This window comes from Theropithecus gelada, chromosome 12 (assembly GCF_003255815.1).
Source record: "Theropithecus gelada isolate Dixy chromosome 12, Tgel_1.0, whole genome shotgun sequence".
Lineage (NCBI taxonomy): Eukaryota > Metazoa > Chordata > Mammalia > Primates > Cercopithecidae > Theropithecus > Theropithecus gelada.
The window spans coordinates 104,386,443-104,406,892 of NC_037680.1; the positions used below are offsets into that span (position 1 = coordinate 104,386,443).

Here is a 20,450-nt window from a genome sequence, read left to right on the forward strand (position 1 = left end):
CCAGACTGATCTCGAACTCCTGACCTTGTGATTCACCCGCCTTCGCCTCCCAGTGTGCTGAGATTACAGGTATGAACCACCGTGCCTGGCCATAGGATTATGTTTTGTTTGTTTGTTTTTTTGAGATGGAGTCTCACTCTGTCACCCAGGCTGGAGTGCAATGGCACGATCTCGGCTCACTGTAGCCTCTGCCTCTTGAGTTCAAGCGATTCTCCTGCCTCAGTCTCCCGATTACAGCTATGCACAACCACACCTGTTTAATTTTGTAGTTTTAGTAGAGACGGGGTTTCTCCATGTTGGTCAGGCTGGTCTCGAACTCCCGACCTCAGGTGATCCATCCACCTCGGCTTCCCAAAGTGCTGGGATTACAGGCATGAGCTACTGCGCCCGGCCATGTCTCTTACTTGGAATAGTTTTCTATTCAGATAATCATTGTTTTAATTTTAGAAAAGAGGCATAGCAACCAAAAAAAGGCCATATCGAGAAGGAAATAATTGAAAATTAACTTTTTTCCTTAGGTTCAAAATATATCTCCATTTAAAAACCAACCTGTATTGGTCTGTTCTCACACTGCTATGAAGAAATACTTGAGACTGGGTAATTTATAAAGGAAAGAGGTTTAATCGACTCACAGTTCAGCATGGCTTGGGAGGCCTCAGGAAACTTACAATCATGGCACAAGGCTAAGCATCTTCACAAGGCGGCAGGACAGAGTGACTGCAAGCAGCGGAAATGCCATATGCTTATAAAACCATCAGCTCTCATGAGAACTAATCACTTCCATGAGAACAGCGTGGGGGAAATCACCGCCATGATTCAATAACTTCCACCTGGTCCTGCCCTTGACACGTGGGAATTATGGGGATTACAATTCAAGGTGAGATTTGAGTGGGGACACAGAGCCAAGCATCACATCCTTAAAAAAATAATAAAGTAAAAACCATCCCTATTTATAATTTAAATACTAAAAGGGAAGGGTTGCTGTTCAGAGTTATAAATCACATTGGAACAATGTATAAAACCTACTGCATCTGAAAAAATACAAGTACGCAGATAATCTTAAATGTTCTGAAAGTTCTCAACAGCTCACACTCAGGACTCAGCTCAGTGATCAGTAGTTTCTTTCTGTCATGAGTTCCTTGCCCTGAGCAGGTGGAGTGGATCGGCCCTCCTAGCATGCATCTGGGAATCTGCTCTTTTGGCCTTAACCTCTCTCTGGAAGAGCATGTGTTTGGCTACTGATCCTATTTATCTTACTGCTAGTCTACTAGTCCTTAAAAGAGGGACCATGCCATCCTTTTTACTTTAAATTCACTGATTTTTTTTTCTTTAGAATATGGGGTCTCTGTCACCCAGGCTGAAGAGCAGTGGCAAAATCATATGTCACTGCAGCCTCAAACTCCTGGGCTCAAATGATCCTCCTGCCTCAGCCTCCTGAGTAGTCAAGACTACAGACTCACACCCAGCAAAATTTTTAAAAAGTTTTTTGTAGAGACCTGGTCTCACTATGTTGTCCAGGCTGGTCTTGACTTCCTGGCCTCAAGCAACCCTACTGCCTTCGCCTCTCAAAGTGCTGGGATTGCAGGCATGAGCCACCACACCTCGCCAACCGTCACTGATTTTATGGTGCCCAGTAAAGGGCAGTTATGTAAGAAACTTTTGAAATATAAAAATTCTTTAGATCAAAATGTTTTCTAGCTACTCCTGAGTTATTCTAAAATATACTTTAAAATTCACAACACTTAATTTCCCTGCAATCCTGTAAGTTGACATTTTGCTGGTTAGTGGTCCCCAAACTTTTTGGCACCAGGGACTGGTTTTGTGGAGGACAATTTTTCCACAGACTGGGTAGAGGGGATGGTTTCAGGATGATTCAAGCACATTGCATTTAATGTGCACTGTATTTCTTTTCTTTTTTCTTTTTTTTTAGACAGAGTCTCACTCTGTCACCCCGGCTGGAGTGCAGTGGCACGATCTTGGCTCACTGCAACCCCTGCCTCCCAGGTTCAAGCAATTCTCCTACCTCAGCCTCCCGAGTAGCTGGGATTACAGGTGCCCGCCACCATGCTAGGCTAATTTTTGTATTTTTAGTAGAGACGGTGTTTCACCATGTTGGGCAGGCTGGTCTCGAACTCCTGACCTCAAGTGATCTGTCTGCCTCGGCCTCCCAAAGTGCTGAGATTATGGGCATAAGCCACTGTGCCTGGCCTTGGGCACTGTATTTCTATTACTATTTCATTGTAATACATAATGAAATAATTATGCAACTCACCATAATGTAGAACTGGTGGGAGCCCTGAGCTTGTTTTCCTGCAACTAAATGGTGCCATCTGGGAGTGATAGGAGACGGTGACAGACATCAGATATTAGATTCTCATAAGGAGCATGCAACCTAGATCTCCAGCATGCACTGCTCACAGCAGCGTTCCCACTCCTATGAGAATCTAATGCCTCCGCTGATCTGACAGGAGGCAGAGCTCAAGTGGTAATGTGAGCAATGGGGAGCAGCTGTAAATACAGATGAAGCTTTGCTCACTCACCTGCTGCTCACCTCCTGCTGTGCGGCCCAGTTCCTAACAGGCCACCGACCAGTACCAGTCCATGGACCGGGGAAATAGGGACCCCGCTCTGGATTTTATCTTTCATGAGTGGATACAATACTCTCCTGTGTTGAGTATAGAGCAGGGTGGTATCATAGAAAGACCACAGTGGTCAGACATACTTGAATTCAAATTGCACCTTCACTATTTCCTGCGTGCTTGACTTTGAACCAGTTTCATATGCCTATGAGGCTCTTTCCTGACTGAGGAATCACAGTTGGGATTGATCATCAAATGACACCCCAAAGTGACTGGTGCTTATATGAGGGGTCGTTATTTAAAAAATTTTTTTTCATTAATGAGATACCAAATAAAAAATTTTAATTTAATTTTTCAGTATCAGGTCTAATTATTATTATTAATTTTTTTGAGACAGAGTCTCACTATGTTGCCCAGGGTGGTCTTGAACTCCTGAGCTCAAGCGATCCTCCCACCTTAGCCTCCCAAAATGCTGGGATTTCAGGCATAAGCCATGGTGCCTGACCAGGCCTACTTATTTTTTTCTTCTGTTGTTTGTTCCTTTTAATTATAAATGCACATTCAGTAATTCATTCACATTACCAAAAATATAAAACCACTATAATGGTTGCATAGCAAATCTCCAGCTCCTTATTCTTCAATGCAGATTTATTTCCCAAGAGGTTAAATGCTTTTTTGTAAAAGTAGTATTTTAATTTACTGGTGGGTTATTCATTTGGTGCAAGCATCAGATGCCAGAGAATGTGATGTCTCCCTCCCATTTCCCATTACTCCACAGTGGACAATCATTGGTATGAGTTTCATTTGTTTATTGATTTATTTGTTTGATTGTTGGTTCGTTTGTTCTAGACAGGGTCTCACTCTGTCACCCAGGCTGGAGTGCAGTGGCGCGATCTCAACTCACTGCAACCTCCACCTCCAGGCTCAAGCGATCCTCCTTTCTCCTCCTCCTCAAGTAGCTGGGAGTACAGGTGCAAGCCACCATGCCCAGCTAATTTTTGTATTTTTTGTAGAGACAGGGTTTTACCATGTTGCCCAGACTGGTCTCGAATACCTGAACTCAAGCAATCCACCTGCCTCAGCCTCCCAAAGTGCTAGGATTACAGGCATGAGCCACCGTGCCTGGCCTCATTTGTCTTTTTAGAAAAGTTATATGCATATGTAAGCCAATACAGATGTTTTTCTCCTTTTTGTACAAATGCTGAGTTGCTGCATTCATTATTACTTTGGTGCTTGACTTTTTTTCCACTTGATAATAGAGCTCTTAGAGTTCTGTGTCACTAAAGATCTTCCTCATTTTTTAGCAGTTAATTTTGTTATAGGTGAATATGTGAATGAATCATAATGCATTTGTTGGTCCCCTTTGGGTCTCACTCTGTCGCTCAGGCTGGAGTGCAGTGGCACAATCTCAACTCACTGCAACCTCTGCCTCCCGGGTTAAGTGATTCTTATGCTTCAGCCACCGAGTGACTGGGATTACAGGCATGCACCACACTCGGCTAATTTTGTTGGTTTTAGTACATACGGGGTTTCACCATGTTTCCCAGGCTTGCCTACAATTCCTGGCCTCATGTGATCTGTCCGCCTCAGCCTCCCAAAGTGTTGGGATTACAGGCGTGAGCCACTGCACCTGGCCTCCTTTCCAATTTTTGACTTCTGATTTTTCTTGTTTGTCGAATTGTGATGCCTAACACCTCCAGTATAATACGTTAAAAAAGGATAATGGACTGAGTGTGAGGTGGTTCACGCCTGTAATCCCAACACTTTGGGAGGCTGAGACAGGCGGATGACCTGAGACCAGGAGTTCGAGACCAGCCTGACCAACATGGTGAAACCCCGTCTCTACTAAACATACAAAAATTAGCTGGGCAGGGTGGCGGGCGCCTATAATCCCAGCTACTCAGGAGGCTAAGGCAGGAGAATTGCTTGAACCCGGGAGGCAGAGGTTGCAGTGAGCTGAGATTGTATCACTGCACCCCAGCCTGGGTGACAGAGCAAGATTCTATCAAAAAAAAGAATAGCAGCCATTCCTTCCTTGCCTTCAATGTAAGTAGGAATGTTCCTCGTTTTCTCCACTAAGTGAGTGCATTGGTTCTTGGGCTGGATCTTAGTCCAGTGAATGAATTTGGGGATTTGGAGAGAAGTATAGTTGAGAAACATATTAGTCCATTATCACATTGCTATGAAGAAACACCTGAGACTAGGTAATTTGTAAGAAAAGGCGTTTAATTGGCTCACAGGCTATATAGGAAGCATGGCAGCATCTGCTTCTGGGAGTCCTCAGGGAGCTTTTACTCATGGCAGAAGGCAAAGTGGGAGCAGGCATCTTCACATGGCCAAAGCAGGAGAAAGAGAGAGCGAGGAGGTGCTACCCACTTTTAAACAACCAGATCTTGCGATAACTCGCTGTCATGAGAACAGCACTGAGGGGATGGTGCTAAACCATTCATGAAGAATTCACTCCCATGATCCAGTCACCTGCCAGCCGGCCCCACCTCTAACACTGGGGATTACACTTCAACATGAGATTTGGTGGGGACACAGATCCAAACCATATCAAAATGCAATTAAAGATTGTTTTGATTTGTTTTAGAGACAGGGTCTTGCTATGTTGGCCAAGATGGTCTCATACTCCGACCCTCAAATTATCCTCTCACCTCAGCCTCCCAAATTGCTGGGATGACAGGTGTGAGCCACAGCTGCCAGCCCTGATATAAATCTTGACTCAGCATTCTTTATTCTCACTGTCAGACTGCTCAATGCATCCCTTCTTGAGGTTTCAAAAAACAGGTATGTTCAGATAATTTTCAGCAGAATTCATCAAAAAAATGTTAAAAACTCTTTAAAATGTTGACACATTTTATGTAGCACAATTGCTGCCATTTAAAAATTAGGTGTTTTGGTCGGCATGATGGTTCACATCTGTAATCTCAGCTCTTTGGGAGGCCGAGGCAGGCAGATCACCTGAAGTCAAGAATTTGAGACCAGCCTGGCCAATATGGTGAAACCCCATCTCTACTGAAAATATAAAAATTAACCAGGCATGGTGGTGCGCACCCATAGTCCCACCTATTCAGGAGCCTGAGGCAGGAGAATGGCTTGAACCCAGGAGGCGGAGTTTGCAGTGAGCCAAGATCACGCCACTGCATTCCAGGCTGGGTGAGAGAGCGAGACTCTGTCTCAAAACAAACAAACAAAAAACAGGTGTTTCATTCCACTCCCTCCATCAGTGTTTTCTTATTTCTAATACTTCTAGAAACCTCCTTTAAGTGTTCCTATTTTAGACAGACATCACACAGGTGCTGTTTTTTGGGAGAGGGGGATGAGAGTCTTACTCTGTTGCCCAGGCTGGAGTGCAGTGGTGCAATTATAGCTCACTGCGGCCTCTGACTCCTGTGCTCAACCCATCCTCCCGCCATGACCTCCCAAGTAGCTGAGACTACAGGCACACACCATGCTGCCCAGCTAATTTTAAAATTTTTTAGTAGAGTCAGGTCTCACTGTGTTGCCCAGGCTGGTCTTGAACCTCTGGCCTCAAGCAAAACTCCCACCTTGGCCTCCCAAATTGCTGGGATTACAGGAGTGAGCCACTGCACCTGGCCCATAGATGCATTAACACCTCTATATGGTGGTGGAGAGAAGGCTCCCTGCCTCTCCCAGGCCACTGGGAAATGACCTGAGTGTCATTCTGCAAATACACAAGAGGGTCTGGAGCTATTCTTGAGGTAGACTTTCAACAGCAAAACTCAGAGCACAACATGGAAAATAATCATAAAAAATTAAATAATAATACTATCAAATCATAACTTGTGAATAATGCTGTTATCAGAGTTGAAGACAAGCCCTTAGAAATGGGATAAACCTTGTAATTCTCTTGGAGAACTATAACTTAAACAGAAATACACTTATTAGAAGAAGAAAGAAAATGGCTTGTGTGACGAAAAGGTCCCATGCGTTGACTTCTTTGGTAAGATCAAACAAGTATTTAAGCCAAGCAATAGGGTCCGTCCAGTTAGTGTTTCTCCCCACAAATGGTGAATACCAACTCCAGGATGGCTGGAGTTTTCTCATGGTTTGGTTCCATACCATCTGCATGTCCGTACAAGTGAGAAAAACCAGAATTTTCCAGCTGCTACTGGTCACAGGGGGGTCCCCAATATGGGTTGTTTAATTATGACGATGGGTTCTGTCAATTGCATCCAGTAAAATTGGGCAGATAGAGAACTCGTCTAAAACTGAGGTTTCGTTGTGGTTTTGAAAGGTCCATTGGAATCCCGATTTGCAAAAAGCATGTCAGGTTATGGCAAAACATATGCCACCCATCTCAAAATCCTTCCTTATTATTGCATAGCTTTGAAAGCCACTGCTGCAGTTGTTGCAATGAGGTTAGAGTTTTGTTGACATGATGACATTACTCTCTTCCTCTGGGTGAGACATATCTGGATCCTCGCTTGGAGCAGGGCTCTGTACATCCTTCTGGGATTTGGTTGAGTAGATAATATACATGCTTCTCATTAGGAAAATTCCAGCAATTACTGCAAAATAGCTCCCATAAACTAAAAACTGGAGAAAAACAAATCATTAGCCACATATAAAATATGACCATCTATGTCAATGATAATACAACATAATACTGTTGGTTTGCTTGGATTATGGGGTAACTGAGACCCAGGTTTTTAATGTGGGGTCATTTAGGTTGAACAATACTCTCCTATCAAGTAAGAAATCAAGATCAAGTAAGAAATCAAGATCAAGTAAGAAGATGTAAGCAATACAGTGACTAAGAGTCTTGGCTTCAGAGCAGGTTGCTTGGGTTAAAATCATAGCTACTATCATCAATAGTAAAAAACAAAACAAAACAAAACAACACTAAAATTCATTGATTTGTCTCTATGTCTTTGTTTGGAGGCTGGTGCAATGTTACATTCAATGTCTCCAAGAATAAATTTAAGCACTGAAGTTACTTCTTACCTGCATTATCCAGGTAAATGTTGTCCTAGTTGCAATTATTGCTCAAAACATACTTGGTGTGTTACAGTATGATAATTAAGGAGTTGTATATATTAAAATTTGCTTAACCAAGGAACTCAAGAAATTTAAATATTGCTTGTTGCAAGGTTGAGAAACCTTTGAGGTTACCTAGTTGAAAACAGAAGTATTACAGCTTACCTGAATGCTGACTGGCAAGTTGAGCCCTCTCTGATCTACTACAATCACAGTTATGATGGTCTGAATCACCAAGGCAATAAAGGTGTTGATTCCAAATACCAGGGCATAGCGTTCCACACTCAGATTAACTGCAATCTGAAATCTATCATTAAACATAAATAAGCATTTTAACCATAACATGGGTGGAAGTCTTCAAAAGATAGAAATTAGTGCCCACAGGGGTACCTGTGTCACCCACCTCCAGCTCCAGGTAGTCCAGCAAAGAGAAAGAGAGAGACTGTCTAGGAGAAAGTGAGGGAAAATAACAAGCGTCTCTGTCTGGTAATCCAGAAAATTCTTCTGGATCTTATCCAAGGTCACCAAAGCAGTACCTCTAAGAGTCTGCTAGAACCACAGTGTTACTGGGCTTGGGGTGCTCCCTAATGCAGATAAAGTTTAGATCATAACACCCAAAACCTTCTGAATACCTAGAAAGCCTTCCCAAGGAGGACAGGTACAAAAAAGCCCAGAGAGCAAAGACTACAATAAATACAACTCTTCAATACCCTGACACTGATGGACATCCATAAGCATCAAGATCATCCAGGAAAACATGTTCTCAGTAAACAAACTAAATAAGGCACCAGGGACCAATCCTGGAGAAACCGATATACGACCTTTCAGACACAGAATTCAAAATAGCTGTGTTAAGAAAACTCAAAGAAATTCAAGATAACACAAACAAGGAATTGAGAATTCTGTCAGATAAACTGAATAAAGAGATTGAAATAATTAAAAAGAATCAAGCAGAAATGCTGGGGTTGAAAAATGCAATTGACATACTGAAGAATGCATCAGAATCTCATACCAGCAGAACTGATCAAGCAGAAGAAATAATTAGCAAGCTTGAAGACAAGCTATTTAAAAATACAGTCAGGAGACAACAGAAAAAAGAAGAATGAGGCACACCTACAATATCTAGAAAATAGCCTCAAAAGGGAAAATCTAAGTTATTGGCCTTAAAGAGGAGGTAAAGAAACAGATGAGGTAGAAAGTTAATTCAAAGGGATAATATCAGAGAACTTCCCAAAACTAGAGAAAGATATCAATATCCGAGGACAAGGTTACAGAACATCAAGCAAATTTAACCCAAAGAAGACTACTTAAATGCATTTAATAATCAAACTCCTAAAGGTTAAGGATAAAGAAAGGATTCTAGGCTGGGCGTTGTGGCTCACACCTGTAATTCTAGCACTTTGGGAGGCCAAGGCAGGTGGATCACAAGGTCAAGAGATTAAGACCATCCTGGCCAACATGGTGAAACCCCATCACTACTAAAAATACAAAAATTAGCCAGGCGTGGTGGTGTGTGCCTGTAATCTCAGCTACTCAGGAGGCTGAGGCAGGAGAATCGCTTGAACCCAGGAGGTGGAGGTTGCAGTGAGCCGGGATTGCAGAGCGAGACTCCTTCTCAAAAAAAAAAAAAAAAAAAAAAGGATTTTAAAAGGAGCAAGAGAAAGGAAATAAATAACATACAATAGAGGCCCCATGTCTGGCAGCACACTTTTCAGTCTTAGAAAAGACTTAGAACCAGGGAGTGGCAGGACATATTTAAAGTGCTGAAGGCGAAAAACCTTTACCCTAGAATGGTATATCCAGTGAAAATATCAAACCTGAAGGAGAAATAAAGACCATCCCAAACAAATAGAAGCTGAGGGATTTCATCAACACCAGACCTGTCCTACAAGAAATGCTAAAGGGAGTACTTCCATCTCTAAGAAAAGGACGTTCATGAGCAATAAGAAAACATGTAAAGGCACAAAACTCACTTGCGATAATAAGCACATAGAACAACACAGAATATTATCACACTGCAACAGGTGTATAAACTACTCTTGTAAGTAGAAAGACTAAAAGATGAACCAATCAAAAATAGTAACTACAAATTTTCAAGACAGTACAATAAGATATAAAGAGAAACAACAAAAAGTTAAAAAGCAGGAGGACAAAGTTATACTGTAGAGTTTTTATTAGTTTTCTTTTTGCTTGTTTGTTTATGCAAATAGTCTTAAGTTGTTACCAGCTTAAAATCATGGGTTATAAGATAGTATTTGCAAGCCTCACGGTAATCTCAAATTGAAAAACATACAATGGATACCCAAAAAGTAAAAAAGAAATTAAATTATATCACCAGAGAAAACCACCTTCACTAAAAGGAAGAAAGAAAAGGAAAAAGGCCACAAAACCAGAAAAGAAATAACAAAATAACAGGAGTAAGTCCTTACGTATCAGTTTAAACTCTTCAAAAGAGAGTGGTTGAATGGATTTTTAGAAAGACCCAATGATCTGTTGCCTACAAGAAATACCTTTTACCTATAAAGACATACATAGACTGAAAATGGAGTGATGGACAAAGGTGTGCCATGCCAATGGAAATAAACAAAAAAACAGGGTTTGTAGCTATACTTATAGCAGAGAGACTAAATTTCAAGACAGAAACTAGAGACAAAGGTCATTATACAATGATAAAAGGGTCAATTCAGCAAGAGGATATAAAAATTGTAAATATATATGCACCCAACACTGGAGCACCCATATATAAAGCAAATATTAGAACTAGAAAGAGATAAGAGAATGCAATACAATAATAGCTAGAGACTTTAAAACCCCACTTTCAGCACTGGATAGATTTTCCAGATAGAAAATCAATAAAGAAACATCAGACTTAATCTGTACTATAGAAAAAATGGACCTAATAGATATTTACAGAACTTTTCATTGGCCACAGAATACATACTGTTCTCAGCATATGGATCATTGTCAAGGATAAACCATGTTAGGTCACAAAACAACTCTTAAAACATATTCAAAAATTTGAAATAATTAATATCAAACATTGTCTCTGACCACAATAGAATAAAACTAGAAATCAACAAGAGGGATTTTGGAAACTATAGAAACACATGGAAATTAAACAATATGCCCCGAATGACCAGTGGGTCAATGAAGAAATTGAAAAATTGAGAGAAATTGAAAAATTTCTTGAAACAAATGATAACGGAAACACAACATGCCAAAACCTATAGGACACAGTGAAAACAGTACTAAGAGGGAAGTTTATAGTTACAAGTGCCTACATAAAAAAAGAAGAGAGGCCGAGTGTGGTGGCCCATGTGTGTAATTCCAGCATTCTGCAAGGCTGAGGCAGATGAATCACTTGAGCTCCAGAGTTCTAGACCAGCCTGGTCAATATAGTGAAACTCCGTCTCTACCAAAAATACAAAAAATTAGCCAGGCGTGGTGGTGCACGTTTGTGGTCCCAGCTTCTCAGGAGTCTGAGGCAGGAGGATCACTTGAGCCCAGGAGGGCAAAGGTTGCAGTGAGTAGAGATGATCATGCCAGTGCACTCCAGCCTGGGCAACACAGCAAGACCCTGTCTCTTAAAAAAAAAAAAAAAAAAAAAAAAAAAAAAGAAGAGACACCTCAAATAAATAACCTAATGATGCATCTTAAAGAACTAGAAAAGCAAGAGTAAACGTAACCCAAAATTAGTAGAAGAAAAGAAATAATAAACATCAGAGCAGAAAGAAATGAAATTGAAATGAAGAAAACAATACAAAAGGTCAATGAAACAAAAAGTTGGATTTTAGAAAAGATAAAATTGACAAACCTTTAGCCAGACTAAGAAAAAGAGAGAAGGCCCAAGTAAATAAAACTAGAGATGTAAAAGGAGACATTAAAACCAATACTGCAGAAATTCAAAGAATCATCAGTGGCTACTGTGATCAAGTATATGCCAATAAATTGGAAAATCTAGAAGAAATGGATAAATTCCTAGATACAAACAACCTACTCAGATTGAACCATGGAGAAATCCAAAACCTGAGCAGACCAATAACAAGTAATGAGATTGAAGACATAATAAAAAGCCTCCCACTAAAGGAAAGCCCAGGACCCAATGGCTTCACTTCTGAATTCTATAAAAGAACTAATTCCAATCCTATCCAAATTATTCTAAAAAACAGAGGAGGGAACACTTCCAAACTCATTCTACCAGGCCAGTATTACCCTAACAACAAAACCAGACAAAGGCACATTAAAAACAAAAAACAACTACAGGCCAATCTCTGATGAATATCAATGCAAAAATTCTCAACAAAATACTAGCAAACTGAATTCAACAATACATGAGAAAGATAATCTATCATGACTAAGTGGGATTTATCCCAGGGATGCAAGGATCATTTAACATATGCAAATCAATCAATGTGATAAGTCACATCAACAGAATGAAGGACAAAAACTATGATCATTCAATTGATGCTAAATAAAGCATGTGATACAATTCAACATCCCTTCTTGATAAACACCCTTAAAAAACTGGGTATAGAAGGAACATACTCCATATAATAAAAGCTATATATGACAGACATACAGCTAGTATCAGACTGAATGGGAGAAAACTGACAAGGATGCCTACTTTTACCACCACTATTCAACATAGCACTGGAAGTCCTATCTAGAACAATCAGACAAGAGAAAGAAATAAAGGGCATCCACATTGGAAAGGATCAAGTCAAATTATCCTTGCTTGCAGACAATATGATCTTACATTTAGGAAAACTTAGACTCTTACCAATAAACTATTAGAGCTGATAAATAAGTTCAGTATATTTGCAGGACATAAAATCAACATACAAAACTCCATAACATTTCTATATGCAAACAGAGAACAATCTGAAAAAGAAATCAAAAAAGTAATCCTATTTACAATAGATAAAATAAAATACCTAAGAATTAACTAAAGAAGTGAAAGATCTTTGCAATGAAAACTATAAAACACTGATACAAGAAATTGAAGAGGACACACACACACAAAATGGAATGATATTCCATATTTGTGGACTGGAGGAATCAGTATTGTTAAAATGCCCATACTATCCAAAGCAATCTACAGATTCAATGTAATCCCTATAAAAATGCCAAGGATATTCTTCACAGAAATAGAAAAAACAATTCTAAAATTTATGTGAAACCACAGAAGACCCAGAATAGTCAAAGCTATCCTAAGCAAAACAAAACAAAATGAAACAACAACAACAAAAAACTGGAGGAATCACATTACCTGACTTTGAATTATACTATAGAGCTATAGTAACCAAAACAGCATAGTTCTGACATAAAAGCAGACATGTAGACCAATGGAACAGAAGAGTGAACCCAGAAACCCAGTAGTGAACCCACACATCTACAGTAAACTCATTTTCAACAAAGATGCCAGGAACATACATTGGGGAAAAGACAGTCTCTTCAGTAAATGGTGCTGGGAAAACTGAATATCCATATGCAGAAGAATGAATGAAAGTAGACCCCTATTTCTCACCATATACAAAATCAAGTCCAAATGGATTAATGACTTAAATCTAAGACCTCAAATTATGAAACAACTACAAGAAAACAAATTATGAAACAACTACAAGAAAACATTGGGGAAATTCTCTGGGACATTGGAGTGGGCAAATATTTCTTGAGTACCCCACAAATGCAGGCAACCAAAGCAAAAATGGACAAATGGGATCACATCAAGTTAAAAAGCTCCTGCACAGCCAAGGAAAGAGGCAACCCACAGAATGGAAAAACAAATCTGCAAACTACCCACGAGACAAGGGGTTAAAAACCAGACTATAGAAGGAGTTCAAACAACTCTATAGGGAAAAAAAGTCTAATAATCAGATGAAAAATGGGCAAAAATCTGAATAGACGTTTCTTTAAAGACATGCAAATGGCAAACAGATACATGAAAAGGTGCTCGACATCATTGATCAGAGAAATGGAAATCAAAACTACAATGAGATATTATCTCACTTCAATTAGAATTATCCAAAAGACAAGCAATAAATGCTGATGAGAATGTGCAACCTCCGCCTCCCAGGTTCAAGTGATTCTTCTGCCTCAGCCTCCCCAGTAGCAGGGATTACGGGTGCTCACCACCATGCCCAGCTAATTTTTGTATTTTTAGTAGATACGGGGTTTAACCATATTGGCCAGGCTGGTCTTGAACTCCTGACCTCAGGTGATCCACCTGCTTTGGCCTCCCAAAGTGCTGGGATTACAGATGTGAGCCACTGTGCCCAGCCATGAATATTTCTTTTTTAATGCAAAGAAATGATATAATCCTTTATCATTTAACAAAATCCTCACATTAAAAAAAAAGCAACCTAAGATGCATGATTCTGATTAAACTAAGACATTTCCATGAAGAAAATAAACATACCAACTAATTTTTTTTTCCTTTGATGATTTTTTCCCCGGACTGCTCATATTTCTGTGTGGTAAATTGTTTATAAAACACTTTTTTCACAAATTAAAACCAAAACTCGATGAAGCTGTTGTCTCCACTTCTTTCATGCAATTTGAAATTCAAATGTTTCTCATCTCTTTTGGTTAATAGCAAAGCATATTTTCTGCAGTCAGCTTTAGCTGTACTTTTATATGAAACCAAATGGTTTTTTAATCATTTTCTTAAAGAGATCTCTGAGAAACAAAGAGATCTCTTAAAGATCTTAAAGAAAGATCTCTTTCTTAAAGAGCTGAGATCTCTTTCTTAAAGATCTCTTTCTTAAAGAGATCTCTGAGAAGCAAAAATGATAGGAAACTCTAAATCCCAGAAATCATTTTTAGAAAATGATTAAGAACTAGACCTGGCAAGGTGGGTCATACCTGTAATCCTACCATTTTGGAAAGCTGAGGCCAGAGGATTACTTGAGCCCGGGGGTTCGAGACCAGCCTGGGGAACATAGTGACACTCTGTCTTTACAAAAATGAACATTAAAAATTTAGCCAGGCATGTGTGCACCAGTGGTTTCAGTTACTCAGGAGGCTGAGTTGGGAGGACTGCTTGAGCCCAGGAGATCAAGGTTGTGGTGTGCTATGTTTGCACTACTGCACTCCTGCCCAGGTGAGACCCTGTCTCAAAAAGAAAGAAAAGAAAAACTACTTGGTTCCATACATGACTGCAGCTAAAGGTTTCTTGTTATCTTTGCATCTACTTTTTTTAGTCTCCAACTTTTTAATAACTTTCCTGAGAATCTTTTGTGTCACAAAAGTATGTGCCTAGAATTTCTCCAGCAACCAAATGAAAGTAGGAATGAAATCTAAACCTAACCATTTAAAAGCAGATCACATCACACCTTATGTGGAAAGTTGCTGGAAATAAACAAATCAAAACCTGACAATGTTGCTAGATGTAGTGGCTCGCACCTGTAATTCCAGCACTTTGGGAGGCCAAGGTAGGTGGATCGCTTGAGCCCAGGAGTTTGAGACCAGCCTGAGCAACATGGTGAAACCCCATCTTTACAAAATGTGAAAAATTAGCTAGGTATGGTGGCACATGCTTGTCGTCCCAACTGCTCAGGAGGTTGAGGTTGGAGACTCACCTGAGCCTGGGAAGTCAAGGCTGCATTGAGCCGTGATCGTGACCACACCACTACACTCCAGCCTGGGCAAGAGAGCCAGACCATCTCTCAAACAAAACAAAACAAAAAGAAAAACCTGACAATGTATCATTGCTTTTGGTTTATAAACCTGCAGAGTTTTTTCCCTTGATGACTAAAGGTATATTGTAGCAATATTCAGAGAGCAAATAGTTAAACGAAAAGTTGGCTTAGTTGTGTCTAATTTAATATAAAGTAGTTAACATCTAATATTGCAATTGACTAAAATCCTTCTGAAGTTCTTAGAGAAAGCTTAGGAAGACAGAAGAGAGAATAATACAGTTCAGTTTTAGGAGTGGTTGGTAAAACTTACACTGCTATGGTTATAAGAAGCATATAGCTGGACTTGAATATCAAATAGCCAGCATAGCACACCCAGATGTTGGCTGTGTAATGCATGAGAAATAGAGAACCTGCATTGACAACTGAGAAGACCGCCAGAGCCAGCTCTCCCAGAAGGTCCCAGTTGACTTTCACATAACCCACTGCAAAAGCAGCCACAGCCCCTGAAAACAAAACATTGAAAGCAATCAAACACAATGACTTTGCATGCAAGAAAACATCAACGCCCTCTCTTAAAAACCCAGGTCTCGGGTAATTCTGAAAGATAAATATATTGCTCTCACAAAATTGTGTGATCGACCTGAATGTGGATCTATCCTTTTCTCAACCACGTCTTCTTCTGGCTTTTCTTTTCACTTGCTATTCTTTCGGTCACTTAGTCATCACACTTTTAATTAGTATCAACTATACACCAGGCACTGTACTCTCCAGAGGGGCCAGAAAGGTTCCTAACCACGGCAGTGTAAGGAGAAATGATACGTTAACCTAGTCACTCAACACAACGTGCAGGGATGGAAAAGGATGAAATCAATTCTCTGGGAACACATGTGGCCTCTCTATTTGCCTTTCTTTTCTCGGTTTTTGCTGTAAGTCTTTTTCAGTGATGAGTATCAGATGTGTTACATGGATAGCTTTAGTCTTTTTTCTTGCCCCACCCAGTGTTAGTCTTTATTATGAATCTTTAGTAATCTTAGTCTTATTTCCAATCTCCACTCTAAAGTCTTCAACATCTGACATAATTTACTTGAGAAGCTTTGGGTGAAAACATCGGTATAGACTGACAGAGTTCAAGAAATTGAATAATTGACAGTAATTAGGGTTAGTACTTGTGTGTGGTTCTCTTCAACAAAAGTAAAAGGTATTTAGGGCTGGGGACAGTGGCACACTCCTGTAATCCCAGCACTTTGGGAGGCCGAAGGGCGTGGATCACTTCAGGTCAGGAGTTAGAGACCAGCCTGGCCAACATGGTGAAACCCCGTCTCTACTAAAAATACAATCATTAGCCAGCATGGTGGCGGGTGCCTGCAATCCCAGCTACTCAGGAGGCTGAGGCAGGAGAATCGCTTGAACCCGGGAGGCAGAGGTTGCAATGAGCTGAAATCATGCCACTGCAGTCCAGTCTGGGTAACAGAGTAAGACTCTGTCTAAAATAAATAAATAAACAAAAGGTATTTAGATTTCAATGTACTACACAGACATATGACTAACTTTCCCACATATGATCATGACTACAGAGGAAAAAAAATAATTATTTTCTCCCCATGGATTTGCAATGTAGGAGCAACAATTTCAGTGAAGCAATTCTGGCACAGTCCTAGTTTCCAGGAGTTAAACTTGAAGCTTCCCAAAAGGGAGATAATAATAAAATAGAGGTCACATGAGTTTTCTAAAACCTTTTGTAAATGAGGGTGGGGCAAAATCTCACTTCCTAAAAAATACCTTCAAAGTCTCATTTGACATTTAAGCTTCCAGTTATTAGGAAATAAACATTTATTGTAGATTAAACTTCAAAGACAGATTTCCCTCTGATATTAAAATCCTGACTTTCACATCTCTTTCACCCCTCATTTAAATATCATGAGAAAGCTGCTTTTGAAAGTTGTTGGTATATAGCCTAGAACTGTTTTAGGTGCATGCTACTTAGTTCAAAGCCTGTATTAACGAAACCCTCAGTGAGAATTTGGAATCCTTAATTTATTTTCTAAAATAATAAAAACATACACACATATATGTATATATTTTGATATTAAAAATAATCCTAAAAGAACAGGGCATGTTATTAACCTTTGTGCTAATGATGAATTGGAATCTTAGGGATTCAACTAGAATTTCATTGTTTGGTGCTAAGCCCTGAGCTCCTAAGAGTTACCTGTTGTGGCTGGGTGCAGTGGCTCATGCCTGTAATCCCAGCACTTTGGGAGGCTGAGGCGGGCAGATCATGAGGTCAAGAGATCGAGACCATCCTGGGCAACATGGTGAAACCCCGTATCTACTAAAAATACAGAAAAACTTAGCTGGGCGTGGTGGCACACGCCTGTAGTCCCAGCTACTTGGGAGGGTGAGGCAGGAGAATAGCTTGAACCTGGGAGGTGGAGGTTGCAGTGAGCTGAGATCACACCACTGCACTCCAGCCTGGGTGACAGAGCGACACTCTGTCTCAAAAAAAAAAAAAAAAAAAAGAAAAGAAAAAGAGTTACTTGTTGGAACTACAATACGGTAGAAAATCATGGTATTCTTGTTTTTCCAGTGACTTTCATTCTTGATTGAAAAAAATTATGCTGCCTTCTGAACAGAGCTAATTCGCACCATGAAGTTCGGTACCTGGAGAAACGGTCTTAAGGGGGAAAAGCCAACAAAGGAAGATTAAGTGACATTTGCTCACCTCCAAAGGTTGCGGTAGCTTCTACAGCCCCATTATAGATGGAAGAATCTTGGGAAGGTGCCTTGTAATCCCACAGGATTTGAACATAGTTCAAAATCTGGTTAAAACCTGCTGTGGCAAAAGCCCACCAGAGAGACCAGTAGAAAAGACGTTTTGAGGAGTAGCACTCCTTCAGATCTTGGAACCACTGCACAAAAACTTCCACAGTCACATTCCTGGGTTTCAGGCTGTTCAGCTGGCCCTTATTCAGCTTCCCTGAAGTGCTGGGTATTTCTGATGTGGGTTTCTGCTTTTCACAGTCTGGCGCTTCACCTTCGTGAGTTTCCTCTAATACTGGATTCACACTCGATGACTTCTTTATTTCTCTGCTGGGTTTTGCATGAAAAAACATGCTTTTCTTGGGCATTGGTAGGAAAAGTGAGAAAAGGAAGGCTATGGAGACAGAGGCCAAGGATATGACGTTGAGGTAAAAGTATGACAGGTTCGCCAGGGATACCAAGAGTTGGGCCAGCACGGACCCTGCTGTGTAGGCGACCAGCGTGACGCTCCTGCAGTAGCCACTCACTCTCTGGTAGTGCTCGGGGCTGACCACGCTGTATATGTAGGCGTAGTAGGCCACCTCGGTGGCGGTCACCATCCCGTAGAAGAACTCTACAACCTGCATGGTCTTCACTCCTTGGCCAAACAAGAGCAGCAGCCAGGTAATGATGAAACTGATACCTTGCAAGATGATGACTGGCTTGTAGCGGACGTAATCGGTGAGGACAAACACAGGCAGCAGCAGCACCAGGTAGGAGTATGTCCAAACAGGGAATATCTCATTTGTTATCTGCAAAGTTAGTACACTGCATGACCGTGAAGCACTGGTACTTTACTAAGGTACCTGTGGTTTGTATCTCAAATTCTGCATCCAATTGGAAATTATTCGCGTTACGGAGAAACATAATGAGAAAACTCATTTTCAAGGAAATCACTAAGAAAAGGTAGTCTCCTTTCCCATTGGTAAAAACCAACCAACTTATACACTTAGATAAAGCCCGGTAGAAGAATATATTGGCTTATTGTGCAATCTGAATTATATATTAAGTTTAAATAGTATGTACAGTTGAGTAGATGAGTTAAAAAGCGTTTGGACACTTCTACGTTTTTCAGATTCTTTTTTTTTTTTTTTTTTTTTTGAGATGGAGTCTTGCTCAGCCACCCAGGCTGGAGTGCAGTGGCCCGATCTTGGCTTACTGCAACCACCGTCTCCCGGGTTCAGGCTATTCTCCCATTTCAGCCTCCCGAGTAGCTGGGATTACAGGCACCCGCCATCATGCCCGGCTAATTTTTGTATTTTAGAAGAAACGGGGTTTCACCATGTTGATCAGGTTGGTCTTGAACTCCTGACTTCAGGTGATCCACCTGCCTCAGCCTCCCAAAGTGCTAGGATTACAGGCGTGAGCCACCACACCCGGCCCAAGATTCTTAAAAAATACCATTTCTTTCTTGTTCAAATACTAACATTAGACAAGTAGACTATAATGTTAAAAGAATCCAGGCTGGGCGTAGTGGCTCAAGCCTGTAATCCCAGCATTTTGGGAGGCTGAGGCAGGTGAATCACGATGTCAGGAGTTCGAGACCAGCCTGGCCAACAGGATGAAACCCTGTCTCTACTAAAAATACAAAAATTAGCCAGGCATGGTGGCGGACACCTGTAATCCCTGCTACTCGGGAGGCTGAGGCAGGAGAATCGGTTGAACCTGGGAGGAAGAGGTTGCAGAGAGCCGAGATCGTGCCACTGCACTCCAGCCTGGGCAACAGAGCAAGACTCCATCTCAGCAACAACAACAAAAAGAATCCAACAGCCTTTATTTTCATGTGATCTATCACTATGTCAAATGTTTCAGTCCTTCCAACATCTGGAAAGATATGGGAAGATAGGGAAAGAGTAAATAACTTTGCCACATTATAGAGTGGAAGCAGGTAATGCATCTCATTTTCCTTCCTGGGCAAATTTACTAGGTTCCCAACCTTCCCCCGTCTCCCCCTAACCATTCTGCTGATTTGTCTGTACCTCAATTTAATATGGATCATCTCACGGATTTAGTCAGAAATGCATAGGATATCAATTTTCATAATAGGAAGGACTGGAGTTGCTGATCTGTGGGGCATGATGGGTGAGTGCCGCAACGTCTCAAATCACAGAACTTACCCACCTTGACACCTGGATCACTGAGGTTGCTGGAGAAAGCAGGAGACCACAGAGCAAAGACCACACAACTGAGCTGCTCCTTGGAGGGAGGGTCTATTAACTGGTCCATAGTGGCTGCAGAAGCAGACCCCAGTGGACTCATTGAGTTGCTTCTGACCCTGCATCTGTCCTTTGTTGTCTTCATTGTGGCATGCTTCAACCTGAGCAACTCGGAAACACGGTTGTCCCTAAGTGATCTGATACTACAGAACAAGCTTGCCTTTCTGTCCTTGCCACCTCACCACCCGAGGCACCAATTAGCCTTGCAGGTG

The 20,450-nt window shown here is 40.9% G+C and overlaps 1 protein-coding gene across 2 annotated transcripts in view; it reads right to left on the reverse strand.

The window, feature by feature from the left end:
* Positions 1–4,787: 4,787 nt before the first annotated feature.
* The window catches only part of LOC112636242 (thiamine transporter 2-like), a 28,643-nt gene continuing 12,980 nt past the window's right edge, over positions 4,788–20,450 (reverse strand). The window contains exons 3-7 of one of the 2 annotated variants that reach the window (XM_025404806.1): positions 20,144–20,339; positions 17,946–18,774; positions 15,534–15,726; positions 7,749–7,890; positions 6,380–7,142 (exon numbers count right to left, since the gene is read on the reverse strand). In XM_025404806.1, the coding sequence (XP_025260591.1) occupies positions 6,966–7,142; positions 7,749–7,890; positions 15,534–15,726; positions 17,946–18,774; positions 20,144–20,323 (1,521 nt within the window). In that variant the 5' untranslated portion in view covers positions 20,324–20,339 and the 3' untranslated portion in view covers positions 6,380–6,965. Of the gene's footprint in view, positions 7,143–7,748; positions 7,891–15,533; positions 15,727–17,945; positions 18,775–20,143; positions 20,340–20,450 lie in introns of both variants that reach the window. The other variant, XM_025404805.1, reaches the window with a different exon arrangement.